This window comes from Zootermopsis nevadensis, unplaced genomic scaffold, assembly GCF_977971745.1.
Source record: "Zootermopsis nevadensis isolate Lab colony 2312 unplaced genomic scaffold, Znev_1.0 Znev_ptg000025l, whole genome shotgun sequence".
In the NCBI taxonomy this organism is placed as follows: Eukaryota; Metazoa; Arthropoda; class Insecta; order Blattodea; family Termopsidae; genus Zootermopsis; species Zootermopsis nevadensis.
In genome coordinates this window covers 2919269-2946791 of record NW_028259157.1, presented here as the reverse complement: position 1 = coordinate 2946791, position 27523 = coordinate 2919269, and the positions used below count along the sequence as shown (strand labels likewise).

Here is a 27523-nt window from a genome sequence, read left to right as displayed (position 1 = left end):
CCTGCTCATCTCCAGCCAGAATTCGAACCGAATACATCTTAACGTATTAATCATAATAATCCATTATTCTTAGCATATTGTTTTACTCAGTCATTTCATGCAGTACCCATATGCCCAACTTTAAATCTGTCACAACCACTAACGTCTCAGCAGCTTCAAATTCACCGTAAACAATTATTCCATTATCTCACCTCATCTGTCGTTACATAATCATTAGCATCGGCAAGGAAGGCAGAGAACAAACAAGCTATAAACTGAAATTAGTCATTCATTACCAACCTGTCATAGGACTTAACTCATTCAACCACTGGACCTACATCTGATACTATATTATTTAGTGTTCTGTCTGACGATAGGTCCATATGAACAGGATCCTTCCCTCCTTTTCTCGGACTGGGACCTATTCATATACGTTCTTGGCAGATGATCCAGAAGTGGTTTGCCATTGCCTTCTCCTGTGTGTGAATGGAGTAATTGTTGGGATGCCACGGAGAAACCGGGGAAGCCCCCGGAGGAAAACTCCGTGTTGCCTAGACCACGGCCTTGCCCAACACAAGTTATAAATTCGGGCACCGCCGGGAATCGAACCCGAAACCCCAGGATTACAAGGCCAGCGTTCTAACAGCTAGACCACCGTGGCGGTACCATCTGATACTAAGAAATTATAAATGCACCATACTTCCAAGTACATAAAGTATGTGAAACATAAAACTAAAAAAAAAAAGAAACTTACGGTAGAACAATGGGAGATATACGCTCAGGATCATAATGTAATTACTAAAATCGTAACGTCAGATCTACGTGGATAATTTCAGACCTCACAACCTAACAAGGATGGGCCTATTTTGAAAATTAATTTTGGAGGATACGTATGGCGAGGTTCTGATCACCACAACAAAGCGCATCATCTACAAGCAGCTTCAAAGTTCTGTTATACAGGTACAATTCAGTCATGCTTGTGGTTTAGTCACATAGTCCTGTGTTCGAGTAATGAACAGCCTACATATTGTAACGAATGAAAATCAGAAGATCTTTGTGTTGCTGGTATAGTAAATCTCTGTGAATTAGTGTGCAAAATCAAACGAGAGCTTACATAAAACAGCGTTTGAAGTCTGTAATGGTATATATAAATATAATATATGTAAAAAAATGTGGGCAACACTCACCAACGATACGACCGCCCCCTGCGGCACGAATTGCTAACTTGAATTTATTTATTTTGTCCCTACGCTATGCAAATAATTTGTATCATAAGTGAAAGCTATATTCAAATTCGTGAATTTTTACGAAGAAAGATACGCTACGTAGGCCAACAAGAGAACGTGAGATCAAAGCAAAAACATAACTTAAAAAAGAACAAAGGCACAACGTATATTTGCTTTTTCATTTCAAGTGGAACATTCCTGGTAAATATGAAAGCAAACAACTATAGAATCCGTTTCTATAAATGTATTATTACATAAACATTAGACCCAATAACAAATTAACAATTACAATGACAACAAAAATGCAGGAGTAACTGTGGTTATTTGCTGTCTTAAGGCAAGACAAGGCAATTAAGGGTTTTACAACTTCTTCCTTGACAGGGTAGGTGGTTTGTTTCTACTGGCACGTGCTGTGAGTGCTGGGCGGATTGGTTTTAAGGGTTGAGGAAAGGTTACGTGGAATGGAGTAGAAGTGTGTGATCGATTTATGTACAAATGGGTGTCCCGGAGTGTGCACTAAATTCACGGAAGAAAATGCGTGGAGTTTTACTTCGAAGCCCCCCATATATCCCCATGTCGTGCTTCTTACGCCAATGTTTAATTCTATTTATATATCTCGTTCGTAAAGAAACAAAAAAAATTACAGAGTTTAAGTGAGGAAATCTTATAATATTAAAATATGTCTGAAAACGTAAATTACCACCGACGGACTTTCGCGGTTACGGTGTTGAACTTTCTACTTCTGTTAACTAATAGTTCCGTGTGGAACTAGTTTTATGTATACTGCCTATTTTGTGGGAAAAAATTGTTATATTTAAGTAAAGCAGTCACTTGGTTGCTGCTATCAGCTAGTCATGTGTTCTAGATTATTTAGTAGCATCCAGAAGTCCCACATGAACCACGCAGAGAAAGGGACGAGAAAAGTGAAAACAATGGAAAGAGACGGATATACGGAAGAAAACCTTAGTGCATATGTAAGAAGATGGCAATAATAACAATAAAAATATGGGTGTGTCTTGAGAAGTAATGTAGGTATGCCGAAGATGGCCGCCTTCTGAGTTGTAGCACCCTCCGGAAAGGGGGGGGGGGGCAGAAGTAACTACGTTACAATGTTCTTCAATAATGGCAAACATCTATATTTCAATTTATATTACTTTGGATAGATTTAATAAATTGTGATCGACTATTAACTCCGGTAGCAGTACCCGCAGGTCCAACAGAAACAACACCAAAGCCCACCACCGGGCACGATCCTGAGCCAACGTCATCCATTTTCCATCCTCAAAGCGCACCTCCCTAAGATCCATCTTAATATTATCCTTCTATCTCCTTCATGGTCTGCCTAGTGGTCCTTTTCCAGGATTTCGCACCCGAATTCTGTATGCATACCTTATCTCCCCCCCATGCGTGCTATATGTCCAGCCCATCAGATCCTCCTTTATTTCACCATCCTTACTGTGCTAGTCGACCTGTACAATTCACGCAACTCCTCCTTATGTCATATTCTAAATTCCCCACTGATTTAATCCTTCCTAGGTCCAAATATCTTCTGGTGGTCGACTAGTGGATCTCTGAACGCAGACCTATTCTGTATATTGAAATCATTGTCGAAACACGTCCACGCAGAATTAGACCAAAATAACCTATGACCTCATCAAACACTGCAAGGTCAGAAATTAACTCATCGGCTACTTCCAACATAAATATAACAGTTTCATGCAGATTTAAAATCCAATTTCATAATTTTATCTTCTGTTAAGAAACGCCAACATCTTTGATCCACAGAGTAGGTTTAAACCACCACGCGTTGCACTGAGTACACATTACTTAGCCTGCACTAAGAAATGCACCTGAAGATGACCATATAAGCCGGACAACGTAGTGTAGTAATTAACATTTAATAAAAACAAGGGTGTGTTGACGGTAATTTTATTTTATGTGTTTACTTAAATTCAGAGGCTAATCCGTAATATTTAGAGTGCAGGTTAGCTGAACATCTACTTTTCCGAAACGCATTCTTAATGCAAGTCACTGAGGCTGAAACAGGAAACTGGTTTTCCTCGGTTCTAAATTCGAATGTGATCGCTTCCGTGAAAGTCCTTTCCGACTGACCGACCACCTGCCATCACGCCTTACATTTTATTCCATGCTACACGATCTCTTTAGTTAATACGGAATATAATATTTCACCAACGCCACATGTAAAGCAAAATTTGCTAATGATTTTTGACAAAGATGTTCATAAGCGGTGTTGAAAGCAAAGAACTCGGGCACGTCTAAAACGCACTACGTGCTCACATCCCTGATTCTGTGGGGAAAAGACAAAGTTATTTCAAGACATTAAATAGCTATAATCTTATGTGATAACAATTAAGAGGAAGAACGGAGAAAAGAACCTACCCTGGACCTTCATAACACTTATATTCTTCTTATCACAGTGAAGTGAGTCAAGTTAAATCAAAGCTATTACGACTGGCAGAGGAGAGACATCGGATGGCAAAACGAAACTCCACTGTCAGGACATTCAGTCAAGAAACGTAACTAATATAAAAAATGGCTGCGTGGAAGATGGAAGATTTAAGAGTAATATTAAAATGCATATTAGGGAAATTTCTTTTGGTAACGTGAACTTGACTAAAGCATCTCTAAACAGGATAAAATCGATCCTGTTTATCGATGCTGAACCTTCATATGTAACGTGGAGTAGCATGTGTGTAAGCTCTCAATAATTTTCGCAGGTGAGCCATTACTTTTGTTTGTGACGTCAGGTGTATGACAAGAGAATGTACTAATTGGCAGGGTTGTATATGGCCCCTGAAACGAAGATGTCACAGAACACTGGCAAACATGCGACACCCGTGGAAACGCGACCTTCGATCGTTAAGTTGATTAAATCTTGTTTTGATATCTGTAGAGCAACTCATTGCATTGATATAGTATCTTGACTCGGTTTTATCCGTCTCCGTACAATACATTAAATACAGGTGATTCTCATAATAAATGTTTTCTCTCTTCGAGTCTCTCGTATATCCGCGGTTTTATTTCAGTATCACGAGTGTCAGTATTCTATTCGCGGCCACGGAGACACTGCCGCGGGCGTAGTTTCACTGACTCACCTCACTAATTTGTCTCCGTTGTCTACAAATTAAGGAAATTGACGGTCATGTTATACGTTTCCCGTTTTACGCACTTTCAACATACGTGGCAAAGAGCAGGGAATCAACCCCGTGTAAATAACGGGTCACCTGTACTGACTGAAAAGGGAAACAATTACAATGGAACAAACATGATGGCCTATTACCAAATACGTTTACGTTTCATATTCGTAATTGGGTCTTCATAAAATTATGTTTCTGTATAAGAATGTTACAACGCTGGCCTTGTAATCCTGGAGTCTCGGGTTCGATTCCCGGCGGTGCCCTAATTTATAACTTGTGTTGGGCAAGGCCGTGGTCTATGCAACACGGAGTTTTCCTCCGGGGGCTTCCCCGGTTTCTCTGTGGCATCCCAACAATTACTCCATTCACACACAGAAGAAGGCAATGGCAAACCACTTCTGGATCATCTGCCAAGAACGTATATGAACAGGTCCCAGTCCGAGAGAAGGATGGAAGGATCCTGTTGATACGGACCTGTCGCCAGACAGAACACTAAATAATAATAATAATAATAATAATAATAATAATAATAATAACAACAATGTTGTTAAAGATAGCTAAATGCTCTACGGCTCTCAAATATTTGTGTCGCGGGTTCGAATCACACTGGGCACGGATGTTTGTCAGGCATTTAGTATATTTTCCTGTAATGACACGAATCTAAACACAAGAAATCTTACAATCTGTCTTCAGAAGGATTTTCCAAGCCTAACGACAGAAATGACAAACATTAATAATTACAATTGTGTAAAGTTCGGAGCGACCTACACGATGTGGTTTTTATTCTTGTAAAACAGACTTTAACAATACTCAGATTCAAATAAGATTTCGGTCGGAAAAACAGAACGGAAGATGACACACGGGTAACAGAAATAAGGTGTCAAAGTGTCGACTCGATTCAAGAAGCTAAGAATACTCGCTGTGTTCGGTGGTAAACTTTTGTGAACACGGTAATGAACACTCGTAAAAAAATGGTCGGAAATTTGACAATCTGAATTATTGTATCTCCTCAAGGGTTCCTATCCATGAAGTTAAAACAACGTGTGTTATACATCATCGATTACCTTTCTTCTGAATGGAGGATAAAAACTAATCAGGAAATCTATAAATTATTTTAAGACATACTATTGTCACAATTTATAAAAATCAAGAGACTAAAATGGGCAGGTCACTTGATTCGGATGGACGACATCCGAATTCCAAAGATGGTATTCAAAGAAAGTGTTGGAGGAAGAAGACCAGTTGTAAGACCCAGGAACAGATGGGAGGATGCAGTTCAAACGGATGCCACACTGCTCCTGAGGATTATAAATTGGAAGAAGGCAGCGGAGGATAGGACCGAGTGGAAGAGGAGAATTTTGGAGGCCATGGACCGAATACCGACCGGAGAGCCATAGAAGAAGAAGAAGAAGAAGAAGAAGAAGATTACCTTTCTTCTTTCACAATGATAAATACAAAACGTCGAGCGTTTAATTAATCAGGTGTCTGCCTTAGTGGGTGTATCTAGTTCGAATCTCGAAAGAGCTAATACCTATGAAACTGATATTTTGTGGCTATGCTCAGTTTCTCGAGAAATAATTTTTCCTTCAAAACGCAAGGGCATCTTCCTTTCTCAGGCTTTCAGACGTTTCAAATCTGACAGATGTTCTACGAAGTTGATACAGCGTAAGAAAATAAACTAAAGAACTGATTAATAGCTACAGTCCGGTAACAGCTAAAGACCTATGTGCTAAGACCTTTAAATGACAGTGGTACCCATACGTACCGCCTGCTTTAATGCTCAATAACTGGATTTTTCCACTCAATGCATTAATATGTTTCGTACGATTTTCATAATAAACAGTTATTTTCCTAAACATCATTAACCAGATGAGCTCTGTAATGGGGAAGTGCTGTGTTCTCTTTGAGGTATGAACTGAATTTTTAAATACTGTTTAGTTGAGTTTCGTGCTTCAAAGGGTTAACATATTTTCTGCGAATTTTCCCCTTTGCTGTGTATTTTGAACCAGAAAAACACAACACGTAGGTATAGTTCTACAGTGTGCTGAGACGCGATTTGTCCAAACCACCAGGGAAAAGGTTTGAGGGATAATAGGTGAAATGTAGACATAAAAAGAATTTTTGAAAATAGAAGCAATATCAAGAAGAAACACGGCGGAAAGAAGGAAGAATTAAATATTTATTGCTTACTTATTTCACTGCTAGCTTGGAATAAGATCGCAAAATTCACCAACAGATGCAACATTAACTGGTTGTGGGGAATAAATATCAGGCCTACTGTTGTTGTCTACGTATTAGTCTAATCAACTCAACACGTTATGTAGCGTTAATGAAAGTTTGATATGTTACGTAGGTGATATAGTAGGAGGGAAAAAGAAAGATGTCATGGACTATTTCAAGGTACTACCAAAACATTTTCCTGAATTTCCAAGGGCAACCACCGAGTTCTGAATCCGGGACATCCAAATTCAAAGCAGTGCTAACCACTCTCCAACAGAGTTATCGTTACCGACGTACTCAGTACTACACCACTACGAAGTATCATACGAGAAAATTACGGAATAGCATCTTAAATATGCTAAAAACACTTCATTTGACGTTCATATTCATTCACCACATGAAAATCCGGCCACCCAAGGCTGAAAGCCCAAGATCTAACACACACCGTCGGTAATCAATCTTTAAATAAATGAAGAAATATCTTCCTGTCTTTCCGCTTCCAGTGTCCCATTACGAAAGCGAAAGGTCGTGTTTGGAACAACCAGATGGTTGTCTCAGATCCCACAATATCGATTAGACCTATTTGATTCCAGTACCTCAATTTTGCTACGGGGCTTATGCAAATAGAACATTATCACCGAGTGTAAATTGGGAAGCTGTAATGTACTTAGGTTAGTAGCCTGGAGGGACTGAGTAAAACCACGAACCGCTCCCAGACACGGCATGTTAATGTAGCTCCGCGGTTTGGTACTGGAGTGTCAAGGAGAGTGCTCTTGTAAAAGCATTGCCCTGGTAACGCTAGCTAGCTAGCTAGCTATCTATCCTCACCAGGTTACTAACAAAATTAAAGCAACATTTCTTCAAAGATAGCTGAAAATAGTTTATCATGAAACTATATTTCAACAGCTTTCAATTTACACAAGAATTAACTTCACAAGTTACTACTAACGACATACAGTTACAGAGCTATTCAAAACGTGATCTTATCGTAATGGACCTGGTAGGTTCATCATATACACAACAAAAATCAGTTATTGAAAAATATATTTACGCCCACCAAAAAGCTATGGCTTTACTTTTCAGTTGCAGGCCTACCTGTAAACGACCTAAATCAAGGAATATTTTTTTTATATTTTTTATATTTATTCTAAAACTGTACCAAGTTTTAAACTTCTACATGGGTCACGCTGAAGACGACATTTACTTTCAACAGTGTGAAACGTTCTCTTTAAAATATATAAATGCGAGGAAACTGAAAACAAACTTCAACCCTTTCCATGATACTACACACGATAGGTCTTGCAGATAAGTACTGACCTCTTTGCTCTGGACTTATTTGGTATTCGATAAGATCAGTTAAATATGTCCCACAATCTCTCGGCACTTCACTAAAGCTAACTATTCGTGGATTTCCAGCAGTAGAAATCTCCCTCACCCCGCGCCTTATAGAAGTGACTAACTCAGACGTGGCGTTGTACAAGTTACTAGCCACAGCTTCAAAGTCTGAATGATGTACCCTAATCGTAGCTTGTCTATATCACGAGGCGTTCTTCACACCATTAGGCCCATAATTGCATTTATAAAAACAAGTTCCCTGCATTAGGCTCTCCTCTGAAAAATTTCAGTTTTGTAATATAAACTCAACGAAATTATCAACAGAAAACACTTCATGAATACCAATACGCTGCTTTCCCAGTTATTGACGAGTGAAAAATTGTAGAATATTACTTGCCCGACGCAGAACACATAAATTTTGTATTTCCCTGTGAACCGTTAAGGAACATCAAGAAAGGAATTTTATAAAAACGGTGAACTGAATCAAAGCTTCCGTTTGTATAGAACTTCTAAGCAAAAATGTGACAAAAACCAACTTTCTTTTGCTTCCGTTTTGTACGTAAAAACGAATACCATGGCCGGAATAGGAAAATTCTTTATTTAACAACATTAAATTAACTACTGAAGTAATTTATCTCTTCATTTACGTACGTGAAACAAAATACACAGTAAAAATAATCAACTGCAAACTGTAAAGAGTTTAAAAGGTGAATTACCAATCTAATTCCACGTAAAGATGGCTGTCTTCTGAGTTGCAGCTCATGCACTCTGCTAAACGTTACTCACAATCCTGATAAAGGAGGCAGCAAAGGACCTCCGAAAGGTTTGTAACCTGATAAAAAAAATTAACGGCGCTATGACCCAGAAGACAGCCATCTTTGTTCGCACCGCCGTGAGAACCTCAAATCCTACTAAATTTTGTCTTGATAATGACCTTGAGCGAGTAAAAATAAAGTCATCACTAATATAGAAACGAAGAAAAAGCTCGTCGGTAGAGTACTATAGCGTGTGCCAAACCCGATTCATATTCGGAGCTCCAAAGTTTTGGCCTAGGGCCAAACATCCACACTGAGGACCGTCGTAAATTTAGTTCTACTTCGCCAATTCAGTAATTTAATTCGCACTTCATAATCTCATCACCGCCATTGTAATCGTGCGGAATTAATGCTTTATGTACCGGATATGAAGACCCTGGTTCGCATTCGTGAGGTACCACTTTCGAATTTCTGTCAAAAGGACGGCTATCCTAACACATTTCGTGGTTTTCCTGAGTTTGTCCAAGCAAATACTGATATTTAGCCTTAAATATACCACGACCACTTCCATATCATTCGTAATAATATACCGACTCTATGCTACTTTTGAATTTGAGAACGCATCCTTAAATAAACCAACACATAAAGAAAAATCAATCAATAATTTTAAAATGGAGTCAGTTGATATAAAACATGGCGTATGCACAGCAGTCACATTCTTCTTCAGCGATGGGAAGAACGCTATGCAGTGCTGTACGTTCGGGTACAGCAGCACTCGAAAACGTTTTCATAGTGGTGTCATTATTCAAATACTCTTCTAAGTGTTATCAAATACGTCGCTTCCAGAAGGACGCTAAGCATCCTAAAAAGTTGCTGAGGTGCCCAGATTATGATCCTCGAAGAAAGTGGTTATCACATAATGGTAATCTGTAGCATCGTATTAACTGCCAGACTTCAAGCAGATCAAGTAAATTAATATCACACGATGACAAAGTTCTTCGAAAACTCAGCCAAAGGTTGTGAATTTTTCGTAAAACTGTAAGCGTATTAAATTATAACTGACTGCTTCTTAATGCAATACGTAAAACTGATATTCTGGGTGAACTGGCTTAAAGCATTCTGATTATAGCAAAGACAATAGCAGTGGTTCGTTTTACCTTCATTTACTGCGGTTTTGGAATTAATTATTAGTAACAAAAAAATTGAACATTTCGTGAACATATCAACATACTTTTCGCGCTAAATTTTCTCACTGAACAATAGCATCGCGTTAAAATAAACTTAAAAACAGTTGCAGAAAACAACAAATTCTGGAACCAAAGTAAAACCACTTCCTTATTTCATATTTCTGTGCAAAGAATCAAATCAGTGCTTACAAAAATGTTAATTAAATATTAATTCATAAACTACTGTGCATATAACATAGCTAAGGTTTTTCAAGAATTTAAATTGTTCAAAGAATATTAAAGCATATTCATTCTCCTGTGATGGTCAACAATCCTCTTTTTTATGCATAGGAGTGTGAGGACCACAATGCCGTGGATGTTTCATACTCTGTTATTCTTTTATTATCCCAACATAAACACACAATAAAATGCTAATTCTTCTCCTCTGCACTGCTCCTGAAGTGTAACGTAACTTTCGCCGGCAAGCGTCGAAATGAACGACCACGTGACATTAATGGAACATTATGGCTTACCTGGAGTCCGAAGTCCGACAGCTGAGAGAAGCAAGATCATCCATAATTCCGCAGTCCACATTGGTGACAGTGGGATGCTTATGTCTGTCCAGTTGTTAAATGTTCTCTGTTTTCCCGCCCATTTACTGTTATAAAAGCAATGACAGTTCGTAGCTTACAAATTAAAACCAGAATGTGTCAAACTAAAACCGGCCCACTATATAAAAGAACTTCAGTAACATCCTACAAAAAATAAAACAAAATCACAAACACGGAAAAGCATGAGTCTTTAACGGAACTCTGTAAGCGCACATAACCACACTTCACTTCACTAATACCAACCAACACGTAGCTCGGCCCGAAGCCTTCTGGTGGTCTAATCTCACAGGCCGCCTGGCAGACAGCAACCGTGACGTCACCGAGCGCCCGCTCCTCATTGGTCGACTCACACTCTCACTATCTTTCATGCGTTATGTTCATAATTACATTAATTGCATTTTTTTTGATTGACGACCCTTTCTCCTGAGCCCAAATTAATTTCGTGGGAGAGACTTGATTTTAATAACCGCTGGATATTTTCTTATCGTTTAAAGGGTTTATTTGTTGGCAATATCCACGAAATGTGAATTGTTGTTAGAGTTGTACAAAATGAGACGAACATATTTTAACCCAGGAGGTGGAACATGCAGGGATCAGAATTATTTATATCATTGGGGTTACGATTGGCCGAACATGCGGATCAAACTGGGAGGCAAGAAAAATCATACACAATTTCTTTGGGCGAAAAATATCGAAAAGAAGATAGAAGAAAGTTATTATCGATCTGAGATTTAAGGTTCTCACGGCGGTAAAGATGTCGACTATAGTCTTACAGACTGGAACGCCGTGTTGTCTTGTGAGTGGTTAATAACGATTCAGAAAAATGTATCGCCTCCATCTCCAGAGCAAATGTAGATATGAAAACCGAATGGAAGAATGGCTGACGGAGGAAGCTCGTTCATGGTCATTCATGTTGGATTTTTGAGTTTCATTACCAGCAAGTCGATGAAATTATGATAACGACAATAAATATAACAATCATGAAAAAACTTTGGATCAGAAACCTAACACAGACCACGATTCTTTAACATGCTTTAAATTCATTACTGTTGTTAATAGCCTTCTTTTTCCGTAACAAAATAATTTGACAAAACGTCGTTAAGCCATCAGAAAGGGAAAGGAGGTCAAGAACACGCATCCCTAACCTCTGCACCAAACAGAACACTCGGAAGGCTTCACCCGCGGGGATAGAACCCTTTACAGATTGGACAGGAGATCTACCGAACCATTAGTACTTCCAACAAAGAGCCAGTCGTGTCAGTCGGTAATTCGTCTTTTACAGGTTTGGAGGTCTCAGAGCGGTACTTAAATTGTATGGCCACAGCCAGTGAAGTATACTGTAGGGATAATCTTGTAATGTTGTATCCAGTTCATGTAAAATTCCTCCCTTAATAGATAATTAATGTGTATGCAAGATGGATTTAAGATCGAGATATAATAGTTACAAACTAAAATAATTCAAACTGATGAGTAAAAATATAAAAGGTTCTGCAGTTTAGTAAGACAATGCTAAAACGATATATATCGGTTTAAAACATCTGTTGGCGTCCTCTGATTCACAGTTTCCTTGCTAAAACGATATGTGTCGAAATAAGATTCTCAAGGCGACGAGTATGAATGTGACTGTTTTGATTTCTGTTCAGGCTATGGAGTTCAGAGACAGTTCGGCTTATAAACAGTGAAGCACGACTTTGTAGGATTCGAAGATTGCATGGCCAGTAAATGCAATGAAGTCTTCTCCTGCCATAAACCATATGATCATGGCGTTGTTATGCGATGTTTAGGAGATGGTCTCTGCTCGCATCATCAGGGCAGAGACAGTGACCGAAATATTCGATTACAACGTCATTTTGACACGGCTAATAGCCCGAAAAGACGTCATTGTATCATGACTTATACATCTAAAGAAACACAATTTTAAGTCGAATTTGATGGAGGGTACTACTTTAAATACAGAGATTTAAAAAGACAACGCAACACCAATGTGAATGTTGTGATCTCAGGATTGATGTACACGGATATGAGGATGTGCTTTACATAAAGTTGTCCCTGTACGTAATCAAGATTGGCATTTTGTATGCATTTCCCATTTCCCTTGGCGTTACGGATTACGAAAGGCTTACGAAGATTAAATAATGAGTCGATTAAAGAAATTAATCGATTAACCACTCGTTAAAGACGTAAACACTATCTTACAGTCGACTTTTAAAATATTAATGAACATCACAGTAGTTCTTTCGTTTACAGTTCATACAATTATTTTCACTTAAGCACAAGTGCATATGAAGATGGCCGTCTTAAGGGCTGTTGCGCATTGTAGTCTGGTAGACGTTTGCCGCCGTTCCAGTAACACTTTGACCCGTTTCACACATACACGGCGACCGCCCAAACGGCACCGTTTACACGGAACGGTGAACATTTCACACACAACTGATCATACCCGGAGCCGGTTATTCTGTTGTTTGTTGCCAACATAACTTGACAGTAAAACAAAACGTTCTCAGTTATCGTCTCTGTAGAGCCCGAAGGTACATAGAATGCTCGTTTGGAATATTAAGTAATAAATGGAGGATCTTTCATCGAGCTATAAACTTGCAACCTGATTTTGTTGTAGATATTCTCAAGGCTTGTGTTGTTTTATACAAATTTGTTCGGGAGAGAGACGGCTACGAGGCAGAGGATACATTAACAATCACAGGACTTGATAAAATACGTGGTGAAGAACTATTTCGCGGGGGAATATCAGCAAACAATGTGAGAAATCTTTTAGCTGACTACTTCTTAACACCTGTTGGATCTCTGAAATGGCAGCTTTCAAAGATTTAATTTCATTAATGTTAATCATATCTTTATAGCTATACCTATATTTAATTGTAGAAAGTTTAGTTTTAACATTGGTCAACACAATTAGAAAAAAATTGCAACAATTGTGTAATAGAACTTTTTCATTACATTTCAATTCAAACAACAATAAAATAAAGAATAAAACTTACCAAAGTTATTTTTTTCTTTGTCTCCCAGCTCCTCAAAATCACTTTTCAGTTCTAGGAAAACTTTCCTCCAAGCATTTATCGTGTCCTTTCTGTCTTTGTACAAAACATTTGTTTTGTCCCAAAATACTGGCCTCGCTTCAATTAAAGAAATTAGATGATCAATGTTAACATGTACATTTGTCATATTGCGTGATATAAATTCACATTCACTGATTATTACTTCACAAGGTTGGTACATAAGTCACGGAACCGGGCATCACACACGGCACGTGTGAAGGAAGCCATTCAACTGTTTACCCAACTACCTGGTGGTGCACCGTTAGGACGGTCACGGCGCCGGGATTTGTAGTGGGAAGCCACGGCGACCACGGTAGACCGTTACCGTATAGACGGCACCGGTGCGTGTGAAAGCTCTGGTATAATCTTCGACCTTTGACCGTGTAAACGGAACCGTTTGGACGGTCGCCGTGTATGTGTGAAACGGGCCTTTGTCTACCACAAATCCCACATGAACTGACCTGTCTGTGGAAACCGGCCTCTGCCGTAAGAAGACCGACGACAAACCGCTTGAGCTGTGGCACGACTACGGAGGTTTACCACGTGGCTGTCTCTTTTGTAGCACACCAGTTATGGTCGCCACTTCTCTCTCAAACATTTTCAAGACAAGTGTAGTTAAATGCAGAAGTATAAACGTGGTTCATAGTTTGATTTTGTTCATTGTGGAGTACAACTGTAAAAGATTTCCATATCACATAGTGTCTTCCCACAAACGCCTTTGTAATTTCAGTGAGCGCGCAAAACTGGTTTACGTTATTAATACGAATCAGGACTGTTTGCTAAAATCATCTGTAAATTCAAAAGGATCACATTCTTTTCTGGCACATTTAGAGCTTTTGACAGTATCCGTATAGACCTATTACTTTAATTTCAATTAAAGCTTTGCTTTGTCTGGAGTAGACTGATCTGGAGGTAACAAGGACCTCTGAAACGTCGGCAAACTTCTACCAAACTAAATGGCGCAACCCCACACAATCCATCTTCTTGTTCTCATCCTGTTGTATACACAACACAATCAGTTTCAACATATTCGCAGAAATTCTTCGAAGAGTGACGCAGCTTATTAACGAGTTGGGAAATAGTCAACTTATTTGACATAACAACATCACGAAAGTTCACCGGATAAGCCTGTTTTAATGCTTCATTACGACTGCGTTAGAAAATAAAGTTAAACAATAAACGCACTGCACTACTAAAACCGGCATGATTCTTGTTACGCAAGTAATTGGCTAAAGCGTAAGTAATATGAAAGTACCGTGACAAACCACACAAGTCCACAGCCGTAAATTTCTCTGTCACACTTACAAAATATTTACCTTTATAAATACTAGTAAAAGAGCTTCTGAGACACTCCTTACTTTATAAAAGTAATAAACTATTAAGAAATTAATCGCTGATATAATTTATCATATTTCGTTTGTCTGAGAGACTAATTTACAGAGCTTTAGTTAATTCAATTAAGTTAGAACGGCCGTCGGAGGATGAACAATGAATAATTTAAGCATGACGGAGAACAATGCACAGCCTCGACTCTTGGCTTTGTTCTTACTTTCACCTCAGTTTAAAAAGTCAGAGATGAATAACTGAGTACCAAACATCGCTATTTATCGATGTTAGTGAGAAAAAATAGTTCGAAATCACTTTACAATACTCCTTGCTTTTAAAAACCTAACTCAGTAAGCCCCAACATTTGGAGTGTTAACCCGTCTTAGGTATGACATTAATGTATAAGTTCCTTCAAAATAATATGAGTACGGTCCCACACATTAATATAGTTAGTTAAATATAAGCGTGAGAAATAAATCTTGTGGTGAGCTTGGATAAATTAAAGTCCTATATAACTCGAAACCTAGGACTGATATTGTCGAGATCATGAGGTGACGTTGTCCCATCAATGACTTCCAAATGATATGAATATGTTCATTCGGTTTACTGCAGTTCGACAGATACGTGCGTTTGAAAAAATAAGTTTTGAGTGACGTTGAAAATTTTAAATGTCTCTACTTGGGAAACACTAGGACTGATATTGTCGTGGCTCTGACATGCCGCTGATATATTCGAGACCTCAAACTGACATGAGTATTGTCTCTCAGATTCCTACGGATCGGGAGATATATGCCTTTGAAAAAGTGACTTTCGAATACCATTGAAAAATTAAAAGGTCTCTATCCTGCAAACCTTTAGACTGATATTGAGGTGGCTCTGACATGCCGCTGACATATTCGAGACCTCAAACTGACATGAGTATTGTCTCTCAGATTCCTACGGATCGGGAGATATATGTCTTTGAAAAATTGACTTTCGAATACCATTGAAAAATTAAAAGGTCTCTATCCTGCAGACCTTTGGACTGATATTGACGTGACTCTGACATGACGATGAAATGTACGTGACCTCAAACTGACTACAAACGTATTGGATCTTATCCCGAGTCTTCTGAATCTTGCTGAGTCCTTCACACGCAAATTTTCTTGCGACTATTTTTGTATTAACTGCTACCTGTGGCTAGATTTTTGAAACAAATTTTTGTTAGTATGCATTACTTATTTCGTTGTGTGCGTTAAATGCTCCCCGGATAAAGTCGATTTCACCATCCTGACAACAAACGGCGAAGAATACAAATAATGGGGATTCACCCAGATACGTCGATGTGTACGAAGCATTCAAAAATTAAGGGCAATTTTGAACTTTTTTGTTGCGTGATTGGCAACATTTGGTGAGGAATGACTAGTCAAGCTGTAACTAAAGGTCAGATGGTGACACGCTGCACGTGTGGTTCAGTGATGTAAACTGGAATTTATTGTGGCCCAGTACTACGGCAGTAACTTGTGGAAACTGAGAATAACCACGAAAATCTCGTTAGATTAGGAGATTTCCCGGCTGGTACTTGAACCGGAGACATTTCGTCGAGAAGTAGCTGATGAATACGTCGTTGCTTCTAAACACAGTTCCGTGTTTCGAGTCGACGTGCCGTTACACCGGGTGGGTACATCATAGCTTCTCTTTTGTTTCAGCTCAATATACCGGGGCATGGTGACAGCCTGCGGACAATGTTCCCAGGATCAATGGTCAGAGCAGCCACAAGGAACCGACAGTGTCCATCCGCCGCGCGATAAGGAGACAATGATTGATGCCGACACCTGATGGAATCTCGGTAGTAACTCTCCAACAATACTGCTCAATATCTTTACAGTACGTGCTCTGCCGAAATCGACCGTCCGTACTTGCACTCTTATTGGACAGATTTTGGCTAAAGTTTATATTAAAAACATACAGTTTCAATACGACTGCCTTCTGGGATGTAACACTCTGTAAGCAAATAAACTGAAAAACAAAGAATTGGAATCGACGAAACCAGAAAAGAAACCAAAAGTGTAAAACCAAGAATCTGAACCAAAAATTCTGAAGGATAACCCTGACCCCAAAACAGACAACCTAAAATCAAAAAGTGTAACAAAAGTACTGAAACCTGAATTCTGAAAAAATAAACTGAAAAATTAATATTCTTGAAACCAAAAATATAAAACAAAAAACATTGAACCGAAAACCCTGAAACTGCATAACTGAAGCCACAGAATAAAACAAGTAACTTAAAACAGAATTTAATGATTAAGAGTGACAAAATATTAAAACCAGAATAACGAAACAAAAATAAACCGACAGCAATTTATACTTAATACTGGAAAACTTTACATATTACCTTCAGGCTTTTATAAACCGACAGACTATTTGTTAGCTCTGCCCTATTCGTCTATGTCTAAATAAATGTAACAGGTCGACCTTTGCTTGAAATAAAATGTTTCATGAATTAGATGCTGAAGATCCGTGGCAATTCCCTTGCAATAAGACAAGATTCACTCTCACTTAATACTAATCAGGGTAAATTTTTGATACATTCAGATAAATAATGAGCAGTTCCAAAATATTAATACATCAGTTCTTCGCCGATTTACCACATACACAACGATGCTTTAAGAAATCAAAGTAAGCAAAAAAGTCCGGTAATTTAGTTTCAGAAATCCTACGGCAACATTACCTCGGACGGTATAATGGCTATAATAATTTAAATATTTTCGTGTTTTCCCAGCCTCTACATACAAATACATGATAATGTTGTCCTGCTATCTTATGCTTGCCATTGATCAAGGCAAGAATTTGGTCTGTCTAAGAACAATGGCGGAAAACAAGACATTGGTGTAAGATTTAAGGTTTTCACAGCGGTGAGTATGAAGATTTCCGTCTTCTGGGTTGTTGCGCTGTGTAGTATGACGGATGCAGTATGACCTCTGAAACGTTGGTATACATCGACCATACCACACAGCGCAACAACCCAGGAGACAGAAATCTTCAAGACATTGGTGCCTTGACATAGGTATCGAAAGGAAATTCAGTGCATCATAATTACAGATGTTTGAAAACATTAACCGTTTGACTAATTTCTATGAGATTCTGATGTAATACCACGTATAACTACCACAAACGTGTTACTAAACATTAGTGGCCAATACCTATCTTATTTCGCTGTACGCATTTTTGTCTTTTAATGCATTTATTATCGGCGGAATATACGAACCTATGTATTTATGGTGAATAGTATTTTCACAACCTATCCCATTCACAGCTATCATAAAACTGGCCCGTACACATTCTGAGAGTAAGATTAGACAGACTGTACGTATACTCCCTAAGTTTCCATGGGAGATGAAACTCCGTGTCTTCCGCACGGGACATGTACAGCTCTCTTCAGCGCATATAATGATTCTCTGGCATCACTGAACGCTAAAACTATTCGGTTGACACAGCAGTTAAATTGTGCAGGAACCGACGAATCAAACAAATAAATAAAATATTCGTGTCCGCTTAGTCCTCGCACTAATTATAGCCACAGTTGTTTAGGCCTATAAATCTTGTCATTTCATTTTTATAACGCCGCAAAAGACCAACAAGAACAATGTGTAAGATTAGAGGTTTTCACAGCGGTGAGTATGAAGAAGATTTCTGTCTTCTGGGTTGTTGCGCTGTGTAGTCTGGTCGATGTTAGCCAACGTTTCAGAGGTCATACTGCCTCCGTCATCAGGGCGTTGAGTATGAAGATTTCTGTCTTCTGGGTTGTTGCGCTGTGTAGTCTGGTCGATGTTAACCAACGTTTCAGAGGTCGTACTGCCTCCGTCATCAGGGCGATGAGTATGATGATTTCTGTCTTCTGGGTTGTTGCGCTGTGTAGTATGGTGGATGTTTACCAACGTTTCAGAGGTCATACTGCCTCCGTCATCAGGGCGATGAGTATGAAGATTTCTGTCTTCTGGGTTGTTGCGCTGTGTAGTCTGGTCGATGTTTACCAACGTTTCGGAGGTCATACTGCCTCCGTCATCAGGGCGATGAGTATGAAGATTTCTGTCTTCTGGGTTGTTGCGCTGTGTAGTCTTATCGATGTTTACCAACGTTTCAGAGGTCACACTGCCTCCGTCATCAGGGCGACAACCCAGAAGACAGAAATCTTCAAGAACGATATGTCCACTACTTTGAAATACTACACTTGCCCTCTGTTAGTTCGTATGGAGGTTCCTTTGTCTGTTGTTAGGTATCCGAGCTGCCCCTTTATGAGCTCTGAAGACCAAAGTGATTGGCTACGGGGCTGAACGACCAGCTTTCAACTCCCTGCTGCGACAGTCATTTATTTCTCTCTGCACCGGACTAGATCACCCGCCCTCCCAACGGATATCAGGGGCTCTCGTCTACGGAAAATCTTCTGGAGCATACGCTGACCACGTGATGCATCTAGTGCCGAGTATCAGGATGCATGGAGTATTACTTCCATGTCAATTATGCGCCTTCATAACACGATATTTAGGCACAGCAGTAATTTTACCTTCACCTCCGTCTACGCAAAGAATCATGAGTAGTACTCTGGGAACAATTTGAAATACAAGGGCAATGGGTCTATTTAATCACACAGGGAAACTCAAAACCAGGAAGAGCGCAGTCAGGGTTGGTCGAGTAATGGTCTGAGCCCTTACCTCGTAGTTCACCTCTCATCATATCTGTTACTTCAGTCTTATTGGCAAAAGTGTGTTATACTCTTAGTTGCGAACATAACTGCAACAGTGCAAGCCGAAAAGACGGTAAGAACTCCGTATTTCTATTTTCATTGTTTTGCTGCCAGACTTCTGGAGGCGAGTTTACTCTCATTCGCATTACTGCAAAGTCTCAATTTAGGGACAGGTAGATTTATCTCGTTTTTGTTAATGTCGCAGCTGTCATGACGTACTTCTTTTTGAAAGAGCTCTTTGTGTTCACAGACCATTAAGCAAGCACAGCCTGAATAAAACGGTACTAGCTTCACAGCATAATAACCGAATACGTACGCCAAGTCCTTATTGACACAAAAAAAACAGCGGTAGCTGTTTTATCTACCGGTTCTTCTGTCGCTCAAGGAAGAAACCAATCAGAGAGCTAAATTAAAAATATATGCTTGTCTTACACCAATCCGTCCGTCTGTAGGATCTTTCTACAAACATTGCCAAAGGTCGATGTTAAATTATCACAGCTACTGCTTCATATTTGGGAGGTCCCTGGTTCCATCTTCATCCTGTAATAGTGCTATAAACACTGACGTTTTCGTCAGTTCATCCAGGCAAATGGTACCTTAAGTCTGATCAAGATTATTTGATTTTCCGTCCTTCATAGTTCACCATACATAATAAGCTCGTTTGACACCAAATAACCTGATAAATAGCCAAGATGTAACCCAGTAAGTCAACACATTGTAGGGGAAAGTAACGTAATTGTGCTTCAACTATTTCATCAGATTAAAGATTAAAAGGTTCCCAGAACAAATCACGAAAAAGAAACAATATTAGACGAATGTACGAGGTCTCTTTAATGGCTTACTTTCGTGACAAAATTTCTCATGACTACTAGGAATCTTCGACGAAAATCAAGTTTTGATTCGAATTAATTAATTAATTAATTTTATATCGAACTGTGAATGCAAATTTGATATAAAAATACTTGTCTGTATCCAGGAAAAATTAAAAAAGAATTAGCTTTGATAATAAACATTTTGTACTATCTATATTCTGTAAATTAAATGTGTACTTTTACAGACAAACATCAAATACTACACTCTACTCATGTACAAAGGCTAATTACATCAAACATACAAACATGTAACAGACTTGCCACGATATCATATTCTGATTTTTCCCTCATTTAATGTACGTATTAGAAAACCCACATTAGTGTAAGTTCAATTTAATTTATATTTCTCGAATCAATGAAAATAAAAATCCCTAATTTGTATTCAGAACATTTAATGTTCGATTTATAGGTCGTTCTACAATCGTAATTTGACGTTCCGTAGTTTCTATTATTGTTCCCTAAAACAAACCGAGTAAATTTCATTACGGTACTTTACAAAGACAGTATCTGATTGTTCCATATCCCTTCCGACTCCTTTTAATGATTACGGACAATTCCTAACCTCTTCATTTGATACGGTGTCTTTTTCAGACAATTAATCTAAATGGAGTGGTATGAAGGAGGAGCACAAAATCGTTTGTTTTATTCTAGTATTTAAAGACGTTGACTCAACTGATGAGTTCATAGTGTCGAATGGTAAAGAAACATTCACTTTATACATCAAAACATTAATTCTGCAGATAAGGGTGATAATATAAGGGTTGTGGAAGGAGGTGATGGGGCTGTTTGTAAGTACTGTCCCAGCATACATTTGGGCTGAGTAAAACCAAGAGACACCTCAGTCACATATCCTGTAACCCGGCTGAGATTCGAACTGGATACCCCTTAAATTCAATCTACAGCGTTACCGGTAAACCGGCCTGCTCGGAAGACGATACAAATCGCAGAAGAAGAAATATTTTGATTATGATTGATGATAAAGCCCGGTGTGGCAGACGGATCAGAAAAGCCAAGGCAGACTAGTCTGATTAGAGAACCTCTTGTCGGAATTTGAATATTGTACGTCTCGAATTCTCGTCAGACACGTTACAATTCGAGAAAATTCCAAGACAAACTGTTCCTCTATTATTGATTCAGCGCGTGATTCATCTCACGAAGGTTAACCGAAACAATACTTAAAGTGGCTACAGTTTTCAGTGCTCTGCTGAGTTTCTGTTGCTGGTGATGAAGAAAGTGCCTACATCCCGGAAAGTTCCTGGTCCATGCTTCCTTCATGATTTTACCGTTTACATAAATTTGAATTATGGACGAACACTTTGTTATATAAGCCTGACTCTAACTTCCCACTCGCCTCGTTTTAATATTAGATATATTAAGTAAGAATAAATATGTATGTTAAATACGATGAGAGTGTCTTGATATTTCTACATCTGTCTAATTTGTGTGCATGAAATTGTATACATGTTGAGCGTTAATTTTATTCAATGTAAATTAAGTAATGTAAACATTACTGTCGGTATTGGTCTTCTAGGTTCTGACACCGTATGGACTTGAAGGAAGATACCAACATTTCGGAGAAACATACTACCTCCAATTTCAAAATATCAATGTAAATGTGACTGTCTCGTAGCAGAAACCGATGGTTCAACGTAGCCAACGCCAAAAGTTGGCCATTGTACACGATCACGAATCACCTCGATCCAACTGTCATTTCCACAGCTTAGTTCCCTGACATGTATCTTAATGTTATCACTCCCTACGTCATATATTCCAAATAGTCATCTTCAATGCTGTTTTCAGACCAAAATTGTGTATGCATTTCTTTCCTTCAGTTACATTATTTAAATTCCCCGGTTCCCACTTCAACATTATTTCATGACCAGATTCTTTTCAGACACTTATAATTTACATTTATCCTTCAAAAAACGAAACATACTTTAGACGCACACGAAACAACTGCCAACGTGAATGTTCCAGAGTGTGGCCATACGTACGAAAATTACACGTTATTATTAAAGAAAACTTGATTTCCCGTAATAAAAATTGGCGAAACTGGAAGTAGGTCTGCCCCCATATCGAGTTCCTATTAGTGGACGCAAAAACTTGTACAGAATAAATATTAGGTTACGCAACTGACCAGCATCAATTAAAGTTTTTCATACAAGGCTGTTCATACTGTTACTCCGACTGACTGGCAGGAGGTATATATGTTCAACAAGCTAAACCAACTACCGCGAATGAATGGGTACTTGGAGTTTGAGTTCAATCAAAGCTACGTGAACTCCTCTTGGAGATTTAGTTTTGTAGATGAATGCTTCCTGCCAAATAAAACAACCAGGAGCCATGAAGGTGTACAGATGACGTGGATGAAAGTTAGAGGAATTCACAGAGTTCACACGCCACTCACGAAATGCTTGTGGTCTCTAAAGCGACAGACATTAATCCAGGAAATAATCGTTGTAATGGTGTTAAATAGTACATTTTAAACAAGAAATCCACTGTGTAATCACCGATTACATATAACGGGCAAACACATAAGGAAAATAAATTAAAATTATAAAGAAAATACTATATGTTACAGAAAAATTAAGAAAATGCCTTCTAATACGAATGCTATAATCTAGTATGTAAGAACAAGCATATGCATGTCTACTGCAGTTTTTCGCCTTTGATAACCAACAGAGCAATTATGGCCAAATGCGACAAAATTTAATCATTTCGGAAATTACTGTCTCCTGTTAATTTATTTAGAGAATAAATAAATACGCCTCAAATGTCAGGTTTAAAATTATCCAGCATTCATACAAAGGCCTATATATCCTGCTAAAGAAGTAAATTGGTCAACAAAGGGTTAACTATTAACTAAGATATGGAAAAGAACAAATAGTACACGTCCACTAGAATGTTACTGTACTCAGTAAAGCAAATAAGCTACGTCTCTTTCGACATAATGAAAATGAAAGAATGGACACATTATTCCATTATTAATTCAACTAAACCATAAAATGCCGTATACAGTGCAATTTCGTGTTTCCTAATTATAACGAAAAGTTTTGTTTGTCTTGTGTTTTGTCAATAATTTGAATCAGCTTGATGAGAAAACCTTCTCTTTCCGGGATGTACAGTCGCCTTCCGCGTCTCGCTTTTAATCGCTGTGAGACGAACAGGATGGATAAGGAAGTAATTTTTGTTAATTGTAACAAACATTGATTCTATTAACGAGAATAAAATGGTGTGCTCGTGCTTGAACCTTGATTGTTTTGTTTTCTTATTTAAATAGATTCATTCAACTGAAGAGGTTAAAACAGTTTCGAACTAGATAGAAAAATGACAGTAAGTGATGAATAGGTAGGAATTTGAAAGAGGTGAATGTGGCGTATTTCAATGCAGAAATCCGGAATTCATCTGGCAAGATTGAAGAAAACTACTAATAATCTGTCACGACAGTCGACAACCGGAAAATACGAAAAGAGTAGGGTAAAGTTGCCTAATTCCGTGATATATTATATTTTGCGTTGTTTTTTTATTTCCGGCTAAAACTAAATATAAGCTTTTAAAGTTAAAACCCAAACCCTGACTATGTATTTAAGTACTTACCAAGACGAACATCTGCTCAATTTGGACAGTATACTGTTTAACATATTTCCGTGCGAAAGGTTCCCAAAGCCGTGATAATCCTCCAAATTACGTGATAGTGGTATCCTAATTCCGTGAGCGGTTTCCTAATTACGTGATAATTAAATAATTGACATAAAATACCTTAAATAAGCATAATTTTGTTATGCCATATCATTTCATATTGAAATTACAGTGTTCAACAAAAACTGGCACCCATGTGATGCAGAGTAGCCTATGTCCTGTGTTTATAAGCTGATCCACTAATATTCTTCACATTGTGAGCATATACAAATGTCGTCTATAAAATTTTCAGCAAATTTTTCACACTTGTTATGATGCCAAGCTGACTTTAAGGAACTATAAACACCAACATCTAGTGGATGGAGCATATGACTCGTATGTGACGGAAATGTTAGAATTGTGGTCTGATTTTCTTCGGCAACGTGCAGAGCCTCTGGTGACAGGTGAGATGCATGATAAAGGTTATAGACCTCTCGAGAGCAAGCTGAGAGTCAAAAGCCCTACATATTTCCCACGATTTAATTTAAGAATTATGGGCAAATCACGCTTTATCAGCTGACAATGACGCAACGCAGTGTTACAAAAGCTAAGCACCTGAAAGTTCCTCTCTACCAATCACGTTGCGTGGCCGGAGGCTAATTCTCCAACCCTCTCTTTACATCGGGATGGTTCTTCGGTGAGACATAGTATAGACTGGATTGTTCTCTACAAATTCATTACCACTCAGCCTCAACTCATGTCTGTGGGTAACAAACTTAGATACTACACAATATGATTTACCTCATGACACTTATACACACTCAGTCACACCGTTACCGGTTACACATAATTGAATTTCAAAGTATGATTAGAAAGCCATGTAGCAGTCTATGTTTCCTCTAGGATTAAAAATGGGATTCGTGAATTAACGGGTGTGGCAACCCAAAATGAAAGGAAGTGTATGGAATATTTTGTTGAAATGAGAAATACCTGTATTATAATCTAGCCTTCGTTTTCCAGAATTGAATTTCCACTCGCCATTGTCGACCTCAAATATGGAACTCTAATGCGGTGTATATACAGAGACACAGCCATGCAGTATTCAATATTTGCTCTGTTAATAAAAAAACTTCGCTTTCCTGGAATGCTTCATAAGTACTCACCCGTATAAAGCAGTTAAGTGCATGCAACATCTAATTCGTCTTTTTGCGGGGGATGCTGATTAAAATGTCTCGTGTTTGGCTTGGTAATATACCTTAATTTTTTATGGTTTCCGCTTAATACAGTCTTATTAACAAACAACTCGTCTTTGCCTGATCCCTGATTCAATTTTTACTTCTTTCTTCAAATAGGTACTTAATGAAGCCTTGTCAACTGTTTTATAACCTAAAATCATACACGACTATGAATAAATAATTTTAAAGAGGGGCGTAAGAATACGTTTGTGGCTAATTTTGCTTAAATACTGAATGTATTCAGAGGGAGTGATGGGGAAAAAAACCTTTGCATAATCGATCTCTGAGCCAAGATTCGAACCCGAATACAAAGCAGCAACAACCTTAATACTACATCGTGAAGATCACCAACATTACAAATGCTAAATGAGCAGTCAGCATGAAACTCATGAGAAGAATATGTTGATAGTGAAACCTTTGGGAATATTTACATCAGCACATTGATTATATGACCCTTTTAACAGTTCATAATTTATGTATTTCGCCATTTACCTGTGAATATAAAATTTATGATCTATTGCATTCACGTCGAAGCAGGGCTATATTAATTCTGGAAATTTCTTGTTACTACTCATTTCAGAATATTTCTGTTCTCGTCTTTTACCTAATATAATAATTTTAATATACAAAAAATCGGTAAATTGTAAATTTATATACTGTTTTATATGGAAACTGACACTCAGCACTTTTCCTAAAAATGAATGCATGTGTAAGACACCTGAGAAAAGGTGTTGAAGAGAAATATATCACCCTAAAAGACTGAAAACAACAGGAGAATGCAGATAATTGCACAAAGAAAAGAAATATGTAGTTTCATGTCTAACCAAGTATTAGTAGGTAGAATGAGAACGACATGGTTTGGACATGGAATGCATGGAAAGATCAATCGAAAAACATAAAGAGAAAATGACACCTGGGAAACCAAAACTTAGAAGGAAAGTTAATATTAAAACTAATCTTAAACACAGACATCGTGATAGTGCGACCCAGAAACTCAGTCAAGGCGCAGTGGCTGCCTGCTAAACATTCAGATTCCATACTTGAAATTTATGACCAACTGAGCGACTATAAGCTTCTTAGAAACGAAGTTTCTTTGTGTACTTATCAAAATGTTACAGCGCAACTCTGTTTGGGCAACCGACAAGGATTTTTCTCATTTTAATTCTTATTTTGATGTATCCAAAACCTAAAACCAGATTAATGAAAAAAAAGGCTGCAAATGGCATTTAGTCGATAATACATGACTATGGGGAGAGCGTTGTGTTGATTGTCTGAAGTTAACTGTACGAAAACTGCAGTACTAATTGAAAGAAGAATTAGAAAAAACAAATAAAGGAAGGTGTGAAACGAATAAGACAGGAGAAAGAGGAAACATGGTTCAACCTTCTTATTTTATTGCAATCCACGGTTTGTTTTATAAATCCCACGAAAGAAATATGTTATGAAAACACTTCGTTTTTATTAACGCTTCTGACACATCACAAACAACTCTGTTAATTAGTTATGAAACTTAACAAGAGTCTGACTGTTTCATTCACAGCGTCCTTAATGGTTACAAAGAACATTTACTTCAAGGAAGAAAGGAAACTTTCCTCTCTTGAAAAATCCTTAAGCGGAAGGGAATAACTATTTAGTCGACTGGACACTCAAATTGATTATAGTAGCCACATGATAATTTAAACCAAACATTGCCGGGAACTGAAACAAAGAATTTAACTTCATAAATTAAAATATGTTTTAACTGTTAACAGTGGACTCTCGGTCACATTTGTCGATGACTGCCCCAACTAAAAGGGAATACCCAATGAGAGTGATTTGTACGTTTTAAATTTATACGAATCAGCTAGTCGTCTCAGCTATCTCATGTAGGGTAGAGTACCCACTTTAAAACACTACCATCAGACTTGAATGTGGGATTTAAGGGGAAAGTAACTCCAGCAGGAGTACACCGTCTTTCCTGTCACCCATTTCAACACATTTCAACTCGATCAAATCGAATCAAAATAACCAAAAACAAAGACCAGACTCAATAATCACAATCATGGGAACAACAAAAGTTCAAAAGTAACTGCCAACTTATTTTATCGGCTGATACAGAATTCTCGAAGAACATTAGCCATTAGTCGGCCAGATATGAACGTACAAATATAGGTCCCGTGTTCTTAATAAAGAGCATCCTCTGTTGGCAGAAAGTTTAATGTAATATATTAATTTTTAATCGATAGTCTAAATGTATTAGTATTATTATT

The 27523-nt window shown here is 38.1% G+C and overlaps 1 protein-coding gene across 4 annotated transcripts in view; it reads right to left on the bottom strand.

Annotated features, from left to right (window-relative positions):
- Nucleotides 1–27523, bottom strand: part of LOC110833660 (uncharacterized) — a 410934-nt gene that overhangs the window by 374495 nt on the left and 8916 nt on the right. Inside the window, exon 1 of one of the 4 annotated variants that reach the window (XM_022071976.2) lies at nucleotides 10373–10710. The exons of the other annotated variants lie outside the window; for them this stretch is intronic. Within the exon in view, the coding sequence (XP_021927668.2) occupies nucleotides 10373–10433 (61 nt within the window). The 5' untranslated portion in view covers nucleotides 10434–10710. Of the gene's footprint in view, nucleotides 1–10372; nucleotides 10711–27523 lie in introns of those variants that run through there. 4 annotated transcript variants of the gene reach the window in all.